The following is a 22,413-nucleotide window of genomic DNA, read 5'->3' as shown; positions in this document are numbered from 1 at the left end:
ATAAGTTAGAGATGGATAAAACTGCGACACAATTAGATCGGATGAGGCCGAGTCCATGTGCCTGAAAAAGTCTTTATAAGTAGCCTCGACCATAGCATTCAAATAACAACTTCTACTACTCTATCTCTGTACTTGAAAGAAAAGATATCAAGGTGAAGCTCTGTGACTAGGAAAACTCTAGGAGGGGTGCACTATGCTCAAGACTTCCGAATCGGATCACAATGTTTGTTTTTGTTTTACAAGCTTGTACTTTGTTTTATATTATTTATGCTTGCTCTTAAATTGTAAGATGAGTTTCTCCACCTCCAAAAAAGCTCTAGAAATGAGACCACTAGTGGATGGACATCTCTCGTACTTAGGTCTTGGATGTACTGACCCTATAAGGTTAGGAACCAAGTAAATCCCGTGAGTGTTATTTTTGTTCATGTGTTTTTATTATATTTTTGTTGCAAGTACTAACTCTATAGAAAAGACGAACGAATGACAAAATGAGTACTAAAGAAAGGTCGATATTCACACCCCCTTTATTGACTCTCACCAGTCCTACAATCGTGGTGTGGTGGTAGCGCGACCTTCGTCGCTTCATCCATGGAGGTAGAGGAAGTGTCAAGGACCTAGAGGCTGTGTTTTCTCAACCCATAGGATGGTCACATCTACGTGTGGAAAATCTACCTACGAGGTGTCAACGACTCCGAGAATGCCTTCTGGCAAGCCGCAACACTTCCCACGGTCACTGGCATAAACTCTATAAGATCCTGATGCAGGGGAGCTATGTGCAGACCCGGCACTACAAGAAAAACGTCATTCAACAACACTCAAACGACAACGGTTTTATACCAAACCATTGTCTTTTTGCCTTTTAACAACGGTTTTAACCAAAATTGTTGTCTTTTAGCAATTTTTTTGGCCTACGACAACGGTTTTTAAAAACCGTTGTCTATTTATGTTTTTTTAAGACTACGACAACGGTTTTTAAATGCTACAACAACAGTTTTTGAAAACTGTTGTCTATGTGGGCTTTTTTTTTGGGATTACGACAACAGTTTTTAAAAGTCGTTGTCTTAAGTGATGTTGAATACTAGTGTTTTTTTTCCTTCGCCGTTTTTTCCCCTTCGCCAATTTTTGCCCCGCTTTTTTTCTTTCCCTCTCCCCGAAAGTTTTTTGCCGCCGCATTCCACCCTTTTATCTTCTCAATCCGTCCCTCTTTTCTCTTTTCTCACAATCTCTCGCTCACCGGAGACGCGTAGGAGCAGCAGCAGTCCACGAGTCCATTAAGGACGCCCTCACCGGCAAGACCTCCGACATGAAATCCACTAATAGTAAGTGTCCTCTACTTCTTCCTCCTGCATCTTCTCGTCGAAAACCCTAGATACTCCTACATCTTCTCGCCGTCTCGGAGAGCCCGTCAGGGGATCCTTGTCCGGGGAGCTCGCGGAGATCGAGCAGAGGATGATAAGGGAGCACCGGACGTTCAATCGAAGCACCAGCAAGAAAGCGGATCAATGCGCGTGGATGAGGCATTTCATCGAAGGGGACGGCGGTGACCTGGAGCACGTCGCGTTCTTGGCGCTGTGGCTGTCCCGGTTCGTGTTTCCTGGTCCTCCGATCAAAACCGTGAAGCAGCACATGCTTCCCATTGCTGTTCGTTTGGCACGGGGAATAAGGATTGCCCTAGGCCCTTCTGTTCTAGCTAGCTTCTACCGGGACTTGAGGCTTGCCAATGAGTACCTTGTCTTTCAAACCAGCCAAAAGGCCGACCCTTTAGTTTTGTGGGCGCCTTTAGATTACCTCCAGGTCTGGTTGTGGGAGCATTTCTTGGCTTTGAGGCCAGATAAGCAGAACCTGATCGATAATGGCGAACCTAGGATAGCAAGGTGGCATGATGTGGGTAAGAAGTCAGATTTCTCTCTTGTTGTTCAAGTTTTGGAGTCATCGAATTTTCTCTGGCACCCATATACCATTAGCCTGGAGAATTGGACCAGGCCATCTTTCTACAGAGATGATGGTGTGTGGGTTCGAGGTGAAGAAGCAAAGAACGAAGAGGTTCGAACATTTGCAAAGTGTTTAAAGGTTGCTGAGCTTGTTGGGGTAGACTGTGTGGAGCAGTATCTGCCTCATCGCGTGGCAATGCAGTTTGGATTGGATCAGGATTTACCTTGCCACTTTCCTCGTTATAATTCGGCATGGGAAATTGCTTGGGGGACTTACGATATCACTTCCAGAAATTGCAGATGGGTTTCAACCTCTAGTGTGAAATTGCAGATGGGTTTCGTGAGGTATACAGGCTGCCAAAATGGGAATTTTACCTACTTCGATTTAAATCTATTCACTGCAATGTTTTAGCTCATGATCAAAGTAAACTTAAAGGATTAATCCAGAGCCTATGGGAACTTTCTGAATTCATTTTATTTAAGGTATTCTTTCCTTTAATGGTCATCCCTTTAGTTTTCTTTGTATCAGTATATTGTTATGTTACATATCTTTTTTTTGTGGGAATACTGAAGCTAGTTACATGATTATCTGTCATAATTGCAAATAAAACTAAATTTTTATGTTTGGGGTGTTTTCTGTTGTCAGTCTTATTATTGGGGTACTTTCTGAATTATTTTTAGAGTTCAACCATGTGGAAGGAAAATGCATTTGGTAAATATATATACAACACGACAGAATATGTTGCAATTATGCTTGTCTACAGAGATTTTCAGTTTATTTGTATTTCTTATATTCTCTGTATTATTATTCCTATATTCTCTGTATCACTTATTTATTTTTTATTTTTCTGCCAAGTTACTTTATAATATTTTACTGTTACTTTTTGTGCAGGGACTTTCCGTTCCCAGATGCAATCAACAAACGAAACCAATGAAGACAAGAAAATATTTTATACTCTATTTCTTACAAAATAGATAAATATTTCTTCACCAATCGGTACAAAGACAACAATTGAAAGTTGTAACTATCTGATTGATAAGTCCTAGGCTATTTGGTTGAGTTCAAGTGATCATTGAAGCATTTTCAATGTTTCATTATATTAATGTTCAAGCTACATAGTAATTTGCATGCCTAGATGTTAAGCCTACCGAGGGCTAGACTGATCTTTGATCTTTAGTTTTTTTATATTTCATTCCTATATTTTGTAATACCTTTTATGCATAGATCTTGATCTATACAACTTTTTATTGGTATGTTAAAAACATTTTGCTCAATTCATTTTTTTCCAATTAGCGTAAATTAAATTCCTTGACGTTTGCAACTGTTGCACCCATTTCATAATTGATGAAATTAATTGTTTTGTTTAAAGCAAATTTTTATTAGATGTTGTCATTTTTCCCTGGTTATTATTCAATTCTTTTTTTTAATGCATCTATTGTAGTGATGTGGAGATGAACATTATGTTGGAGAGCTCCTTGAATGCAAAGGAGAAAATAATCTCTGAGTTGAATATGGAGCTTCATAACATGGAATCCACATTATTAAAGGGGAGGGAGCAGCATTTGAATGAGATAAAGAAGTTGAATGCACTAATCAATGAAAAGGTTTCAGTTCTTTGTTTATACCTAATTTTTTATACGATAACTGATATGAAGTATAAGTTGCAACATTTTGGCATTTGAGATGACCAACAATTATAGTTCAATTAAAATTTTATCACAATTTCTCGGCACAACAATATGATCTTGGACATGTTTAAAGCTATCACATCCTTTATTAACACAATTAGATTTGATAAAATAGCAATGCTTACAGTTCCTAATCTCTATATCTCTATTTTCTTGCAGGATAGTGCTCTTTTGGAGATAAGAAGAGAACTTCAAGAAAGACCAACCACAAGATTAGTTGATGATCTGCGTAAAAAAGTTAAAATTCTTCAGGTCCATAAAATGCAATTGACCATTGGATTCACCTTCCTAACATTTGTGCACATGCATTCTTCTTTTGGATTCCTTTATACTGTTTGATATTGCATACTCAAGAGCCACGCTTAAACAATTTTGCAATATAACTATACTTTTGAAGATCCACTTAGGTATTTAGCCAGTAGTTGTTTCAGTTCATCTACATTCTTCCTTTCTTTATTCTTAGTAGTTTGTTCCTAATTGATGATGTATTTAGCCATGCTTTGCTCCCAGTGTAATTATTTAGAGAGATAGTTTAACATACTTGTAGTTTGTCCATTGGAGGATTTTTGACGGTACAGTTCAATGCTACAAATTTCACTTATTAAGTGTACATATGGTGTTATTCCATACCAATGCAACAGTGAAATCAAAGGTCCATTTTCAATGCTTTGCTCTCAAGTTGTTTCGGTTAGTAATGATCCTAAAGATAACCTTTTATTCTTACAAGATTGTTCCAGATAGCCTCTGTCACAATATTATTTACAATTTTCCTTTATCATGACTATTTCAGATATATAATTTAACATAATTTCAATTTATTAAGTTAAGTCACAGTCTTACTTGAGTGTACTAACAGGCACAATGCATTCAGCAATACAATTTAGTTGCTCAGGAAATAGTTGAAACAAATGCATTAGCTTGTTCATTGATATAGGATATGGTGAAACAAATGCATTAGTTGAAACAAGCTATCACATCCTTTATTAAACAGGAAAATGCATTTTTATTATTCATAGGCATTTAGTTTAGATCAAGTGACATTTCTTTATCTTCTTCTTACAGGTGGAGTTTGAAGGATTAGGAGAATTAAGAAGCAAGGATGAAGAAGATGAAGGATTAGGAGAATTAAGAAGCAAGGATGAAGAAGATGAAGGCATTTAGTTTATCTTCTTTCTTTATCTACTTGGTCCACTTCGATCCAAGTACGATGCAAACATGGCAAGGATGAAGAAGATGAAGGATTAGGAGAATTAAGAAGCAGTGTTTTGTTACTCTTCTAGTGTTGTACATGGTAAAAGTAGTTCAAATGATCCAACTCTTCAAAACTGGATATCAAGATTAGGATGTTGTGTTACTCTTCTAGGATTAGGATGTTGTGTTGTTCTACCTTTGTTTCAATAGTGTCGTTGTCATTTTGTTGGCTGCTTTTGAAATTTCTTCGGAATGTTGTAAATATTATTTTCGAATGTTAGAAAATTATATGTTAAATTTTATTTACAAATTTAGTATTTTGAATGATTTATAATACTAGAAAATTGTATAATAAATTTTAATATATTTTTTATTTTTTATCAAAAAAAGACAACGGTTTTTCACTGTTGTCGTAAATAGTTTTAAACTGTTATTGAAGACCCTGTTATTAAAGGTAGACGCTCAAAGACAACGGTGAAAAACTGTTGTCTTTGAAGGAAAAGACAACAATTTTTCACCGTTGTAAAAACTGTTGTCTTTGTCTTCAAAGACAACGATTAAAAACCGTTGTCTTTGGGTACCCCCTTTAACAACACAGTCTTTAACAACAGTCCGAAAGGGGCTACGACAACGGTGAAAAACCGTTGTTGTAAGGCTTTTTTCTTGTAGTGCGGCGACACCACCGCAAGCTTTAGATCGAGCACATCAACAACATCTCTTGCCTCATCGTCGATGACAATGCCATCTACTCTGGTTCCTAGGTCCAGGGTAATACAATAAAATATTGATTTAGGTTATATACTAGAACTTTCAAATAAATAATTTTTTGTTGCATTACCTAGGGTTGAATCAAACAACATTAGGTTATATTTTATTTTTCATAATTTTAGCTATGTGATTATCTGATAGTCATATAACCAAGGTTATGCATAATAACTTGAACCAAACACACCTTATAAGTAATTAAGTATACTACTAAGTGATCTACCTTCAAATGTCCCAAAAAGGATAATAATACTATCCTTCATGTATGCTTAAGTAACATGTATGACCATGTATCTCCGTGCACCAAAGTAATACTACAAAACTACTTATGTTGAAGAAGGTTTTATAACCAAGACCTTATGTTGTCGTCCCCTATGTGACAATCATGCATCGCTACAACATAGCAAAATGTTTATATAGCTCAAATGCGTTTTAGTTTTTAACCTTCCTTGGTCTATGCTTTTGATGTAGAGGATCTAAGCTTTGAGATGCCATATTTTTTTTTTTGACTCAGATTGAATAGGGGACCTTTAATATGTAAAATCAAAACTTGTTTTGAGATCTACAATTGATTACTGGTGTAATCTGTAATGGCTCAGTGTTATGTCCAAAAAATCTCATTTAAAGCCTTTTTGGAGACTCTAAATATATAATTTTTATTCTTTTATTAGGGGTTATTTTCATCTTTTTAGATTGTTAGTATTTTGGGACTCTTTAAACATTTATTTAGTTGATGTTGTAGGATTGAATGAGTGTGATTAGGGGGGGGGGGGGAGGGGTGAATATCGCGCTTTTTAAAGTCATGCAGCAGAAAGCAAAGAACATATTCAGTTACTTAGTTCAGAGTCTAGGTCAACTAGTAATCCAAGGCCTGCGATCCTTAATCGCACCATTGAGCAATCCACTAAAACTCTTCTTTTCAAAAATCTCGGAAAGAAATAGTGCATACAATATGCAAGAATATAACATAGTAACAACCTACTATCTTATGTGAGTTTAAGTACAATGCAATCTTTAAAAATAAAAGTATACCGACACTTATATGGAAGATGAAGCTTGGTCAGCATTGAACGAAGTAGTTGCTTGCGTGAAGACGAGTTGTAGAGCAGTTGCACGAACAACAACAACTAGCATAGAGATAAACTTTGAACCAAACAAATTTCATTGTATCGTTGCCCAACCTCGGACCTTGAGCTCACTTTTATAAGAGTCATTGACATTCGGTCGACCGATCCCTTGGTTCGATCGATCGAACTAGCTCCCTTCCATCTTTCCTGAGATCTGATGTTGATTCGATCTTTGGCATTTAATGGCATTAAAGTGTTCGGTCGATTGATCACTATTTTTGGTCGACCGAACATAGAACTTCCCTATTCATCGAGATTCGCACTTAATGTTGCATTAATGAGGTGATCGTTAGATCGACCGATCTCCTGGTTCAGTCGATCGACCAGCTTAGTTTCCTTCTCTGCTTTTGACCGAACTGATCTGTACCACATCGTTAGGGTTCGGTCAACCGATCCTATTGTTTAGTTGACCGATCAAGATTTGATCAAATTTCGCTCTGCTTTGATCTGAACTAGTGTCTATTCTGAGTTGGCCTTGTTCGATCAATTGATCCTCCCGTTTGGTCGACCGATCAGGTCAATCCTGCAAAACAGAGTTAAACAGCATATTCCTACAAAATAGAGATTAGCATAGTAATATATAAAATGTATGAGTAGCATTAGACAGTAGAACTGTCTTGATCTCAACTTGAAAATCTTTCTGGTTTCTTCAGTTGGATTAGCGACCTTAGGTTGTTTCTTTTAGGAACACGACCTCACTGTCGCCCCTCCAGTTGTTTACCTTAACCTACCTGTCAAACTTTGATCCTCTAGATCTGTTTAGACTTTTCATTTAGCCTTGATAGGCTCACCAGGACTTTCTCTCGATCTTCGGTCCTCTAGACCTCTCGATCTCACTGCCAAGTGTCGGGTCCTCTCGACCTACTTGGTCTTTCCACCTGGGTTCCACGATCTGCTAAGACTTCTCTTGCCTAACCTCCAACTAGATCTTTCCCGGTTGAGTAAACAACCTACACACGTAGTCAACTTGTTAGATCAGAACAAGACTTAACTTGAACATTTGACAACATCAAAACTTAGGTTTGATTTTGGTGCAACCTGCACCAACAATCTCCCCCTTTTTTATGTTTGGCAACTAAGTTTCAAACTTAAGTTAAAATATAAAAAAAATAAATAAGCAAGCATTTTTAACTTTAACTCTCTCCCAGAGTTAAACATCTCCCCCTGAATTCACTATCTCTCCCCCTTTGACATATATCAAAAATAGAGAAAACAACCACATGTAAGTGAAGTTTGATTATGAAAATATATAAATTGAAAATTCAGGGAATTTTATAAAGGAAAATTTTTTCAAATTTATGTAAATTAAAAATAAGAGAAAATTTTAAAAATATTGTGAAATAGAAAACATTTGAAAATTAAAGTTAAAATTTTGAAAAATTTTGTAAAGTAAAATTCTAAAGAAATACTTAAGAATTTGAAAATATTTGAAAAGTTTTAGTAAAGTTTAAATTTTGAAAATTTTAGCAAAGTTAAAATTTGGGAAAAAAAATTGTAAAGTAAAATTTAATTAAGTTTTACTAAGGTTAAAATTTTGAAAATTTTGATATTAAAAAATTTTAGAAAATTTTAGTAAAGGTAAAATTTGGAAAATTACTAACGAAAAATGTTAAAAAATTGTAAAGAAAATAATTTGAAGGTGTTTGAAAATTATAGATAAAATTTTGAAAAATTTCAAATGTAAATAATTTTTAAAATATTTTGTTAAAGGTTTAAAAAGAAAGGAAAGGATTTTAAAAATTGGTAAGATAGAAAATTTAGTTTGAAGCTCCCTCTAAAATTGATAATTTCCTAAAAGTCCAAGTATGGTTTAAAAACTAAAAAATATTCTTATGATGAAATATCCAACCTTTGTACAAAGCTAACTACCATAAGATAGTAGATATTGACTTAAGTTGATCAATTTGAGCATTTAGATATAAATAGTTTGTTATTAGTTAGTTAACTCAAATTATTCGATATATGTTGTTTAAAGTCCAGATTTATTACGATGCACTGACATAAGCATTTGAAATCTTGGGCTAAGTCCTAAGCATCTCACCCATTCTAAGTTTTACAAGCAAGGAATTCTACTGTACTTGTGAGATATTGGCTGCTAAAACTATGAGATCATGTAATTTTATGGGAAAGACCTAAACTATTCCAAAAAGATAAAATAATTTGAAATCAATTATAAAATAATTTTGAAAGGGGAAATTTTGAAAATAATTTTGAAAAACTACTAAGTAATAATTTAAGAAATGTGTTAAGTGAAAAAGAAACCTATTCTATAAACAACATGTAAAAAATATTGAAGGAAGATCATAACTTAAAAGCACCCAATAACATATATAATCATAATGCAAATTGTCCCATAAGTACAATAAGTCAAAAGTAACAAGTCTAGAAGTCACTCCTCCTCATCATAATCAGCCTGAAGATAATCAAATATCCTACGCTGCTCCCTCTCTAATGCATCAGTACAATCATTCATCTCTTGACGAAAATCTACAATTTGTCCTTGAAGAGAGTTGTATTGATCATTCATCTTCATTTCTAAGGAGTCAAATCGACTAAAAATGTCATTTTGAAGATGGATAAAGAAATCACTAGGTGGAGGCGCATAGGAACTGCTCCGAGCATTATCAAAATAAGGCGTTAAGATATATCCTGGATCAACAATCGGTGGAAGAGGCACTTCGACTGGAATCGGATCATCCTCAGCAACAGGTGGGATAAACCATGGATGGTTCCGCTTATAGACAAGTCCTTCAGCACTAGTCCTAATCCCAACCAAGGATAACCGACGAATCCCAACCAGATCAAAATCAGACAACTCAATTAATTCTCCGTGATGAACTCCTACCCCTAAAGAAGTAATGTAAGCGGTGAGGACATGACACTAGATAATGTGGACTTTATTCAAGGTGTTGTACCCTAAATAGTAGATAATAGATCAAAAAACCTAGTACCCTAAGTCAAAGTCAAGATGGTGTCTTAGCGCGTACATCAAAAAGAGATGAATTGTACGCAGAACCCCCTGATCCCTAGACGACAAAGGATGAATGCAACATATAACCATCTTATAAAGGGCATTGTCAGTTGGACTCAGTGGTATAGTAGACATCTTCTTAGGATGTGTCCCCTCAAAAAAAATTGGCATACATAAGATCTAGAGTAAGATGGGAAAAAGGAGCAGGTAATGTGTCGGGAAGGGAAGCACTAAAAAAGATACGGTTAACAGAGGGTCGAATTTTCAAAAATCTGAGAAACATATCAAGGTCAAATAACATGTCCCTAGTAGCAACTCTGGTTTTATAATGATGAGAGTTAATTTCACATAAGTTATGATAGAATTCAGAACATAGAATTGGGTTGTAAGCATGACGACAGAAGACAACGCTGTCAAGTTGAAACTGTTGAGTAATATCTATTACTTCCAGACAATAGGTTTGATAGAAAGGATGGTCTAGACAACGAGTTCCTATGACTTTAAAGTATTTATTAGGGAAAAACTAACGCAGATCTTCAGTTGAGGATCTAGGATCGTGACTGGGATTTAAGGAGCTAGCCACCTTTTGCACAGTTGTTCTACTATTTTCACTAATAATAAAGGAATAAATTTAATAACATGTAAATAGATAAAGAAAGAAGGTTCGGAGAGAGATTACCGAGGCTTTATCATGCTTCGAGGAAAGCTAGATTCGGCGAAATAAACTTCGAAAGCAAAGAAGAAGACAAAGAGGAGAGGAGAGTGGGATAAGGCTTGGGTTATGCCCAAGCAATGTATATATAGAGTTGGATCGGTCGACCGATAGGAGGTTCGACCGATCCCTTTAATACGACGTCCTTTTTGGCCTGGTAGTCAATGTTCGGTCGACCGATAAATTTACACTGGTAGAGATTAAAGTTAGGTTTTCGGTCAACAGAACCTATGTTCGGTCGACTGAACAATTAAAGAGGCTTAAAATTCGACGACGTTTTCGGTCGACCGATAAAATTTTTCGGTCGATCGATAAATTAAAGGCGGTGTTATCGTATCAATTGTTGAATTGGTGGATCGAACATATCGTTCGGTCGACGAAACTTTTTTTTAAAAAAATAATTTAATTAAAATTTTAAAATAGTTTAATTAAGTTTTAAAAATAATTTTAATTAAGTTTTTAAAATAATTATAATTAAGTTTTTTTAAATAATTAAGTTTTGAAATAATTTTAATTGAGTTATTATTATTATTATTATTTTTAAAAAAATAATTTTAATTAAGTTTTTTTAAAATAATTTTAATTAAGTTTTAAAATAATAATTTAATTAAATTTTAATAAAAATAATTTTAATTAAGTTTTTAAACTAATTTAAATTAAGTTTTAAAATAATTTAATTAAGTTTTAAAAATATTTTTACTTAATTTTTAAAATAATTTTAGTTTTAGAATAATTTTAATTAAGTTTTTTAAAATAATTTTAATTAAGCTTTAAAATAATTTTAATTAAAATTTTAAAATAATTTTACATAAGTTTTAGAATAATTTTAGTTTTAAAATAATTTTAATTAAATTTTTAAAATCAATTTTAAATAATAATTTAATTAACTTTTTAAAAATAATTTTAATTAACTTTTAAAATAATTTTAATGATGTTTTAAAGTAAAAATTTAATTAAGTTTTAAAAATAATTAAGTTTTTAAAAATAATTTTAATTAAGTTTTTAAATTATGTTTTAAAATAATTTAAGTTTTAAAGTAATAATTAATTAAGTTTTAAAATAATTTTAATTAAGTTTTAAGATAATAATTAATTAAGTTTTAAAATAATTTAAGTTTTTAAAATAATTTAAGTTTTCAAAATAATTTTAATTATGTTTTCAAAAATAATTAAATTAAATTTTTTAAAATAATTTTAATTAACTTTTTAAAATAATTAAGTTAATTTTTTAAAATAATTTAATTAAGTTTTTAAAATAATTAAGTTAAGTTTTTTTAAAATAATTTTATTAATTTTTAAAATAATTAAGTTTTAGTTAAGTGTTTTTTTAATTTGAATTAAATTAAATTTTAATTAAAGTTAAGTTTGAATTAAATTTTAATTTAAGTTTTTAATTGAATTTGAATTAAGTTTTGAAAAAGGTTGTTGAACCCATGTTAGATTTAAACTTAGCTTTGGGTTAATCAAGCAAGTTTTCTAAGGATAAGTTTTCAGTTCAGTGGTGAGGCATATGACCTTCTTGTGTATCAACGGTGGACCACTTGCTGAATACTTTCTAAAATAGTCCTGTCCAAAAAACTTAATACTAAGTTTTGGTCTAATTAGCCCATGTTTGACTGAGATAGCTTCACTCATATCCACTAAGTTTAGTGCACCAGGTAGAATACACAGGATTTAGTCTAGACATGCCTTCGACAAAGCTTCCTTGACGTACTATCATCCCAATCCATTCTGATACTATGTTATAGGATTTGATAAACCTTTTTAATTAATCGTTCTAAGCAAAAAGTAAACCTAATCCTAATCATGTAAAGTTGGTTAATTAAGTTGGTTGAACCATTTTTCTAATTGCTCCCCTAAGTCATAACTTAGATATGGTCTATCTAAGTAGTGAATTTGACTCCTAGGGATCAAATAGAGATTTGGTTTAGTTGGTTCGGTTAAAAGTTTTATTGGAACCCATGCTTGGACTTAACTTCTAACATTTTGGCTAATTATAGACAGATATGGTTTGTTTGTTTGATTTGGTTTATAGCCAAGTCCTGATTTGTTATACACGGCTCGTTGTGATCCAAGTACCATGTTTAGACACTTAGATCCCAGTTCGAACTTTTCCAACATTTTCTACAGTCGCTTGACTTGACCTTTCAAGTTGGAGTTTTCTTCCTCAATTTTTACAACTTGAGTTGAAGTTCCGACTTGAACTTGGTTAGTCGAGTCACTCAAGTTAACTTTCTTCTTAAGGCGGTCTATTTCCTTAAGTAGCAAGTTATTTTGTTTTTAAAATTTTGACAATTTTTTAAATAAATATTTAACTACTTTAAGCAAATTTGACTTTGAATAAATCGTTACTATATTTGGACCTTCGGAAATGGATGTCGATCCGTGGCTTTTCTCGGACTCGATGTCGATCTCAGATTCGTATTCTTCCTTGGATTCGGAATCTTCAGTGCTTGCCATAAATGAAAGATGGCTCGAGCGCTTCGTTTTCTCCGTGTCAGATTTGTTGGAAGATGTCTCGTCCCATGTCACTTGGAGGGCTTTCTTTCTTCTTGTCGACTTGGGCCTTTCTTCCTTCTGATTTGGGCATTAGTTTTTGAAATGTCCCTTCTTGTTGCATCCGTAACAAATCATTTCTGATTTGCTTTGTGTTTGGTTGATTGGTGTCATTTTGATGATTTTTTGAATTTCTTCTTTGTTAGCAATGCCCGGACCATGTTGCCCAGTTATTCTTCATTTGTTGAATTAGAATCTGACTCACCTTTTGATTCGATCTTTGTTCTTGATTTGGTTTCCTTGCTTGGACCTACATTAAAAGATCAAATTGTAGGATCAAATGTACCATCCCTGGCGAAGGCCCTCCAATGCTCCAATCAGTACAAATTCGAATGGGTGGATGAAGTAAGAATGTGCACGCGAGAGTAAAGTTGTAGATGTTCAGAGAACATACCCTTGCCATAGAGAGGACTCCCCCTGTATATTCACCTCTCTGAACCTCAGCAATCATGAGGTGACAATGTGTGCTAGAGTTTGTTAGGAAATGTGTAATAATTATCTAAGGAATCTTCCCTTTACCCACATATATACCTCTTTTATCGTTTATAGCTTCCATTATTACTGAGGTTGATGAAGGAATATGCTATTATAAATGGTCAGCTAATGGGGGACTAGATGGTCCCTAAAAAAGGTTTCAGAATGATATTCTCTGACACATAATTTGTTATTCTGACAAGCTGTTAGGATATTTTCTACTAAGTATATCTCAACCTATCTTTAAGTCAAACCATCTTGTTAGGATGTTGTCTGCATATCTCGACCGGTCTTTAAGCCGGACCACCTTATTAGGGTGTTATCTGCTGAGTATATTTCAGTCAGTCTTTAAGCCAAACCGCTTTTATATCTATCTCAGCCTTAAGCCGCTCAATTATATTCTGCGCAGTTTTGAGACATTCGTTCGGAGAATAATATAATGCCCTAGACACGTCGAGTGTTTGTTTGAGAAACAATATAATAACTTGTGCGTGCTAGAAATTCATCTAATCCTCAATATGAAGCTAAACACTTTAAGCGGCTTAGGCCCAGTCGATATTTTGTTCGGACAAGCGTACAATGAGCCTCTAGAGAAATGCTATGTTCTGAGAGGTCCGGTCAATATCTTGAGCTAAAGTGTCTTAGGCCTGGTCAACCCTTTGTTTGCCCGAGACACGGTCGACCCTTTGTCCAGCCGGAAATATAGTAACTTACAGGTAAAATGCACCTGGCTATCTGACCAGATTTATAAAGATATCCCGCTTATACATAGAAGAGATGGTATGGAGTCATATAGACTTGGTCAATTCTACTATTGAACAGATACCCATAGGCTGGCCAGTGATCAGATTGACCAGGTGTATATAGAGAGGCTCCTATAGAGGAATGTGTTTGACCCTCCTTCTGACGGTGGATCGGCTATTCCGGCTAGCCTATAAGGGTGACCGTCCTTAAACTCAATCAGCTATTGAGTGACTAGGCACGTTGTTTCTTTAGTTCAAAGGTGAAGCACTAAAACCTTTATATGCGACTGACTTAAGGGTCGGTTGGCCTTTTTTTAGCATGGCTCGGAATTCGACCAGGCCCATCCGATGAGCCCTAGCACCGAGCAGCCAATCAGAGCCAGATGGGGAGATGTTCTTCTCTATTGACTTTGACTACCATGTCACCTTGACTTTGACCACCACGTCATCTCCTGGGCCTGCTCGTTATAATCCATATCACTAACCTCCCCTTCAAGTCTAGTCGAAGAAGGTGTAGCCGACTGACTGAACCCAAGTCTTACCTCCACCCGTTCTTGCCCTTTTACTACAGTCGTCTAGAAATTCACACTCTCCTTCATGCCTTGAAGACTTAGCGATTTTTCAAAAATTGCTTGTCTGTGTTTAGTTGTTTAGGAGAGATTACCGAGGATGCGCGGAGAGTTGTATGGATAGAGGAATGATTTAGTTTTCACCTCCATCATAAATGCATATTTATGGATTGATGTCACGTGACCTTCCCTTGTATTTTCTGAAATGTCTTCCGACGCACGGCTCCTTGTACAACTAAATAGTCTCTCTCTTCGTACAGATCAATGGTCTATTGCACGCCATTTCAATCCAATGGCCACAATTGAATTATACTTTATAAAAACCCTAAAAAACTTATACTCTCAACACTTTGCCTTTTGTTTTCTTCATTTTCTTCTCCGATGACCTTTCTGTTAGAGTGTATACTAAAAGTCTAGCTTTTTGTATAAACATATAATAATCACATTGGTCAAATACCTACATTTATGCTAAGTATAGTTGTCCATTTAATTTATAAATAACATGGTGTGAGGAGACACACATAAGATCATGTTATCAGATCCTTATAAATTATAAACAGTTGCTGACAACCAAGATGGAATGAGACAAACCATTGGAGTAGTTATAGTGTAATTAGGTATTAGTTTATCTTGACTAATAAATGACACTAGTACACTATGAATGTATTGAGCAAGACCAATTGAGGTAGTATCTTTTTATACTGACTATATAAAAGAACAAAACCTCTGTTATTATGGAAGTGTGGACTCTTAATCATGATATAATAACAAGCACAAATACTTAGTATTTATTTCTTTGATTTATCAAAGGGTGCGATTTAGCTCGTTAAATCAATAGGCCCGATAAGTTGGGAAATGATATTATTTATATGGTGTGTTGTTGATTATAGAATGAAACTGTGTCCTAGTAATCTAGGTTGATGATGTCCCCTTGAGGAGCTCATAAGGATTGTCATTTAAAACCTGCAGGTGGACTTAATCCGACATGACGATAAGGTTGAGTGGTACTACTCTTGGAGCTAGATATTAATTAAGTGAGTTGTCAGTAACTTTTTAATTAGTAGACATTCAATATCTTAAACACAGGAGACTAACACACTCATGATAAGAAGGAGCCCATATAGTAATATGAGATTGGTGCGGTAGTGTAATAAAAACTCTTTAGTGGAATGAGATATTATTGATGAACTTGAGTTGGGTGTTCGGGGCGAACACGGGAAGCTCAAGCTCATCGGGAGACCAAAACTAATTCCTCCTCTTGGTCCCTATTGTAGCCTCTTATTTATAAAGTCTTATATCCACCCAAACTCAACTTCTTACTCACCTTAAGGTGGTCGGCCAAGCCAATCTTGGAGCCCAAGCTAGGGCCGGCTAAACCAAGGTTAGATGGTTCAAGTTGTGGCTGGCCCTAGCTTGGAGCCCAAGTAAGGGTGGCCGGCCACATTGAATTCAAAAGGAAGTTTTATTTTGTAAAATCTTTCCTTTTATAGAGATCCATTAAAAGGATTTAAAAGGATGATTTTAATATAAAACTTTCCTTTTTTAGATCGGTCATAAAAGGAAATAAAAGGAAGTTTTTATTTTTTGAAAACTTTCCTTTTATGTTGGTTTTAAAAGAGAGTTTTAAAATTTTAAAATCTTTCCTTTTATAGCTTTCTACAAAGGAATAAAAGAGAGGTTTAAAATCTTTCCTTATTTGTAGTTATCTATAATGTGAAAGAAAGATTTTAACTTTTTGATAAAACTTTCCTTTCTTGAAACTATGTTTTATTTTAAATCTTATCTTTTATAGATATCCATAAAGGATTTAAAAGAAAGAGATTTTAATTTATAAAACATTCCTTTTAGAACTATCCATAAAAGAGATTTTTAAAAGAGAGATTTTAATTTTTGTTTAAAATCTTTCCTTACTTGAGAACAAGCATGTCGCCGGCCATGACAAGAAGAAAAGGAAGTTTTAATTTTTTTTTGTTTTAAAACTTTCCTTTTTAGTCATTGGCAAGGAATATAAGGAAGATTTAATTATGTTTAAAACTTTCCTTATTTACCAAGACCAAGGAATATAAAAGAGAGGGTAGAGGTGCCTCACCTTATAACAATACATCTTCTATTCCTCTCCTCTCTTCCTTGGTGGTGGTCGGCCCTTACTCTTTCTCTCTTCTCCTTTGTTTTCCCTCTTGGTGGCCGGCGGCATATTGGTGTGGAGATCCATTGATGACTGGTTGCTTGAAGGAGAAGAAGAAGAGAAGGAGGTTCTCTTGTCTAGCATCCCTTGGAGGAAAGTTGGTGGCCGAACTTCATCATCTCTTGGAGAAAGTTGGTGGCCGAAACTTGGAAGGAAGAAGAAGGCTTGGGTGGATTCTCATCTTGGTAGATCGTCGCCCACACGACGTCCGAGATAAGAAGAGGGAGTACAATAGAAGATCAAGAGGTCTATAAGATGTAAGAGGTATAACTAGTTATAAGTTTCAGCATCATAACTAGTGCATCCTTTTGTATAGATCTTGTAAAACCAAACACAAGAGGTTATCGATTTTAATTATCATTTTTGTTTTCGATATTTGTTTTGATTTCATGTTTCGATAATGTGTTTCTATTAAGGTCTCTATTGTTAAACCTAGTTTACTGTGAGAAGTTTAAATATCTTATTTCTTTGAAAGGCTTTGTCTTGATAGTGGTGGATGATCCCATAACCAAGAAGGCCTAGTGCCTCACCATGTTTGACCTGTAAGTCGATCCTTGAAATAGATATTTAATCAACTTCTGTAATATGGTTTAACTTAGGAAGATCACATCTGTTGAACTTAAAGTAAGAATGTTAAGTTTTGTTCCCAATTCAAGTTTAACTTCTAAAGGAAAAATTTGGATTAATAATATTAAGCATCGTTTGCAATCCAAATTTAACTTTAGTAGAACACATGGGTAGCTAGGATAGTTCTATGCTTGTACAAATTTTTATAAAGGGGAACTAGGACTGTATTCCGAGTAACAACCAACAATTGGTATCAGAGCTAGGTTTTAACCTCTATGTGTTTGGTTTTAGTTTAATTATGCACATGTCATGCATATTTTAGGCAGGATAATAGTAGGATGTGCAAATAGATTAACTCTGTGGTTGCAGGCTCTAACTATTATGGCCTATTGTGATTGTGTGTGATTGGACCGTCGGATATGTTGAGGGCATTTTATGTGTGTGCATGATTATATGTATTAAATACAGCAGGAGCTGTATTAGTTTTAGGATTTTACATTTTTGTTCGATCTAGACTTTATGTACATTCCTTTAAGGAATATAGGATCGATATATGTAAAATTTTATTTTGTCGCGGATCGTATCCTTGCGAGGCGTGGTGCTATTTGAGGACCAGAGGCGCAACAGAAAAGGAAGCTCGATGGATGCGACGACATGAGCCCTAAGGCTGGTGGCTAGTTTTGACGACTGCTAGGGCTTGCAGCACACGAAGGGCAGTGATGGAATTGGCCATAATAGTTGGAAAATTATTTTTCCATATTTATTTCTTTTTATTTACTGTGATGTGTGTGTGCATGTGATGTGTGCTTGCATGATAAAATCCTCATCTTAAAAAAACTAAGTGGGAGAGGGATTAGTAAATAAATTCCATGGTCTCCATTATTGGTTTGTAAGTGATGCAAAAAAACTTGCGTGTTGGCTCTGAGTGCCTCCCTCCACAACGGATGAGTTTGTTTGCATATCACTAGATCAAACTTCCTAAATGGATGGTTATAGGAAATTATTTAGGGGTGTGTGATCTTCTCCAACTGAAGGGGCACAATCCTATTTAATGGACTAAGTATCAAGTAATGGTATACACTTAGGCGCATTTAATAGTATCCTCCCCAACGGAGTCACTGTTATTATTTGTGTTACCAAAGGAATACCAACTATTAATTTGTCATAAAGCTAGGTAAAACCCCCTCTTACAAATGTCTGAATTTGTATACGTCCACACTAATGTGGCATACAAAATTCACGGTGTTTAAGGTAATTTTATTTGTCATAAAGTTAGGTTGACAAAATAAAATCGGTAAAATCTCCTTTTACAAATAATTGAATTTGTATACGTCCACACTAACGTGGCATACAAAATTCATGGTGTTTGAGGTAATTTAAGGTTGAAAAAATAATTAATGGGTAAGACCCTCCTCTTACAAATGTCTTAATTTGTATACGTCCACACTAACGTGACATATAAAATTCACGGTGTTTGAGGTGTTGGTGAATTTAAATGATATTATTTTGAGGAATCAATATTATTTTAAATTCTAAAGTTTTGACCAAATATTTGATCAAAGACAGACTAACTATTAATTTTATTTGTCATAAAGATAGGTTGATAAAATAATAAAATTAATGGATAAAATCTTCTCTTACAAATGTTTGAATTTGTATACGTCTACACTAACGTGGCATACAAAATTCACGGGGATTTTAAGGTGTCGGTCTTGACCAAATATTTTTGTGATTCTTAGAATTTCAAATGTTTTTCAATTCTCTAGCTGTTATACTAAAGAATAGACTTAGTAGTCCCAATTATAATGATTGGAAACAAAACTTGGACACTGAGGTGGTCTGTCCTCTCAGAACTGAGAACAATAAAGGTGTATTTTATTCATTAGTTGTTGAAACATATTTAGTGGTGTTATCTATCAGTACCTGGTGTGTAGATACGGGAGCCACTGATCATGTCTGTAATTCATTGTAGGGGTTCAAGGAAACCCGACAACTATATGAAGGGGAAATCACCATCTACATGGGCACTGCTGCAAAAGTAGTAGTTGTTGCAGTGGGAGATGTTTATCCTCTGATAGGAATAAAACATGGATCTTGAGAAATTATCTTTACATACAAAGTTTTAGAAAGAACTTGATTTCAGTTTCTAAACTATTCAAAGAACTTGATATTCTGTCTATTTTGATAACAAAGTTGTTATCAAGAAAAATAGGGAAGTTATCTGTTCTGGTACGTTGGTTGGCAATTTATATATTCTAAATTCAAAAACTCCCACGATACAACAAATGGAAATTAATAACACATCTTCTAACTCTAATAAGAGAAAGCAACCTTCGAAAATGAACCAATCATATCTTTGGCATCTAAGGCTAGGTCATATTAACTTAAGTAGGATTTAAAGGATAATAGCTGATGAACTTTTGGATTCATTGGTGGTGGAAAATTTTCTAACCTGCGAGTCTTACTTGGAAGGAAAAATGACCAAGAGGCTTTTTAAGACTAAGGGGTATAGAGCCAAAGATGTGTTGGAATTATTCTAATTTGTATGGACCTATGACTATCCAGGCAAGAGGTGGTTTCGAATATTTCATCTCTTTTATAGACGACTATTCGAGATACGGGTACATTTACTTGATGTTATGCAAGTCTGAGTACTTTGATAAGTTCAAAGAGTACAAGGCTGATGTGGAGAAATGTCATGGTAAAAGTATCAAGACACTACGGTGAGATCGTAGTTGCGAGTATCTCTTAGGAGAGTTTAGGAGTCACTTATCAAAAGTCGGGATTCAATCCCAACTGAATGCACTTGGTACACCCCAACAGAATGGTGTGGTAGAATGAAGGAATAGGACTCTTATGGAAATAATTAGATCAATGATGAGTTATTCAGAATTACCAAATTCATTTTGAGGATATACTCTGGAAACGAAAGTGAACATAGTACCTTCTAAGTCAAAACCCTCTACTCCCATAGAATTGGAGAATGAGCGTAAGCCTAGTCTGCAGCATATTCGGATTTGGGGTAGTCCAGCATATATGCTGAAGGGAGACACTGAACAGGAGTTCACTTGTTTGTGGGTTATCCTAGAGAAATGAAAGGAGGTTTATAGTCCTAAAAATCAGAAGATCATTGTTAGCACCAATGCCCGATTTTTAGAAGAGGACTATGTAATGAACCACAAGCTCATAAATAAATTTGTTCTTAAGGAAATAATAAAGGACACGTCTAATCTAGTACCAACAGTACAAGAAGAGATACCACAAGAAACTGCAACACGTGTCACAAATGATACACAACTACAGACAGTGCCTCGTTTACTGTGAGAAGTTTAAATATCCGATTTCTTTGAAAGACTTTATCTAGGCAGTGGTGGATGATCTCATACCCAAGAAGGCCTAGTGGCTCGCCACGTTTGACCTGGAAGCTAATCTTTGAAATAGATATTTGATCAACTTCTGTAATATGGTTTAACTTAGGAATATCACATCGGTTGAACTTGAAGTAAGAATGTTAAGTTTCGTTCCCAATTCAAGTTTAACTTCTAAAGGGAAAATTTAGATTAATAATGTTAAGTATCATTTGCAATCCAAATTTAACTTTAGTAGAACACATGGGTAGCTAGGATAGTTCTATGCTTGTACAAATTTTTGTACAGGGGAACTAGGATGGTATTCCGAGTAGCAACCAACACTTTCACCTATAGTGGCCTCCTCTCCTTCCCCTTAAGAAACCAGTAAGTCCTTCATTCTTTTCTTATTTCATGTTTTCTCATGGCTGATGAATCCTTTGGCTCCTGGTACACCCTAACATTTTCAAATTTTGATGCCGCTGATAAAGCTTATATTTGTTCTCGGCATAAAATCCTCGAGAATTATCGAATCACCATCCCTTCTCTCAACGCCCATCCTCATCATCCTCCTACTAATCACATCACCTTTTTATAGATCAACTTGAGGTCGATCTTCGTTTCCCTATTCCCCCCTTTTTGTCCGTGGTGAGTCAGTATTTTCACATCCCTCTACAATAGTTCGCTCGGAATACCATCCATGTCCCATGTGGCACATTCATATTCTTTCATCTATTTAGTATTCCCCCTACATCCGAAAATTTCTTTCTATTTTTGTATCCCAAAAATTAGAACCAGGAGTTTTTCTTTTTCAATTTCACCCAAAGTCTGTCTTTTTCAAAAACATGTCCTCTTTGAATAAGGGTTGGAAGTCGCGTGTCTTTTTCCTTGAAATGCCTGAGTCTGCCACTTAGCCAACCAACTGAAAATCTTCCCTTTCTCCCCTTCCCGACATAGGGAACTACAAACATGCTGCTACCTATTGGTGTAGGATGCACTAAAATCAAACCTAAGTTTTGATGTTGTCAAAGATTCAAGTCATGTTATGATCTAACAAGTTAACTAAGTGTGCAGGATATTTACTCAACCGGGGAAGTCTTAACAGATTGTGGATGCTAGGCAGGAAGGCCAAGTGGGTTGAGAGGACCTAACACTTGGCAGGAAAGCTCGATAATTCTGGAGGACCGTAGATCTAGAGAAAGTCATGGCGAACCGATCCGATACTAAGTGGAAAAGTCCAAACATGTCTAGAGATAAATGTTTGGTAGGTAAGCTGAGGTAAGCAAATTGGAGAGGAGTGACAGTGAGGTCATGTTCCGGAAAGGACCAAACCCTAGGTCGTTGATCCAATTGAAGAAATCAGGAAGGTTTCTACGTTGAGATCAAGACAGAGTTACTGTCAATTACTACTCATGCATCATACTATACAGTGCTAACCTTTGTTTTGCAAGGATATATTGTGTTTACCTCTGTTTTACAAGAACTAACCTCATCAATCGATTGAACCAAGGATCGGTTGACCATACCAATTTGACTCAGACCAGAGATCAGACCAGAGCAGAGCGAAGGTCCAATCAAAGCCTAATC

The 22,413-nt window shown here is 35.0% G+C and overlaps 1 protein-coding gene across 1 annotated transcript; it reads left to right on the top strand.

Annotated features, from left to right (window-relative positions):
- Positions 1-1,433: 1,433 nt before the first annotated feature.
- LOC122031241 lies at positions 1,434-2,343 on the top strand. The gene has a single exon (XM_042590379.1). The coding sequence runs from the start codon at positions 1,450-1,452 to the stop codon at positions 2,341-2,343; it is 894 nt and encodes a 297-aa protein (XP_042446313.1). The 5' UTR covers positions 1,434-1,449.
- The last annotated feature ends 20,070 nt before the right edge of the window (positions 2,344-22,413 follow it).

This window comes from Zingiber officinale, chromosome 11A (genome assembly GCF_018446385.1).
Source record: "Zingiber officinale cultivar Zhangliang chromosome 11A, Zo_v1.1, whole genome shotgun sequence".
Taxonomy (NCBI): Eukaryota; Viridiplantae; Streptophyta; class Magnoliopsida; order Zingiberales; family Zingiberaceae; genus Zingiber; species Zingiber officinale.
Note: the sequence above shows the minus strand (reverse complement) of the source record. Positions and strands in the feature narration are given on the sequence as shown.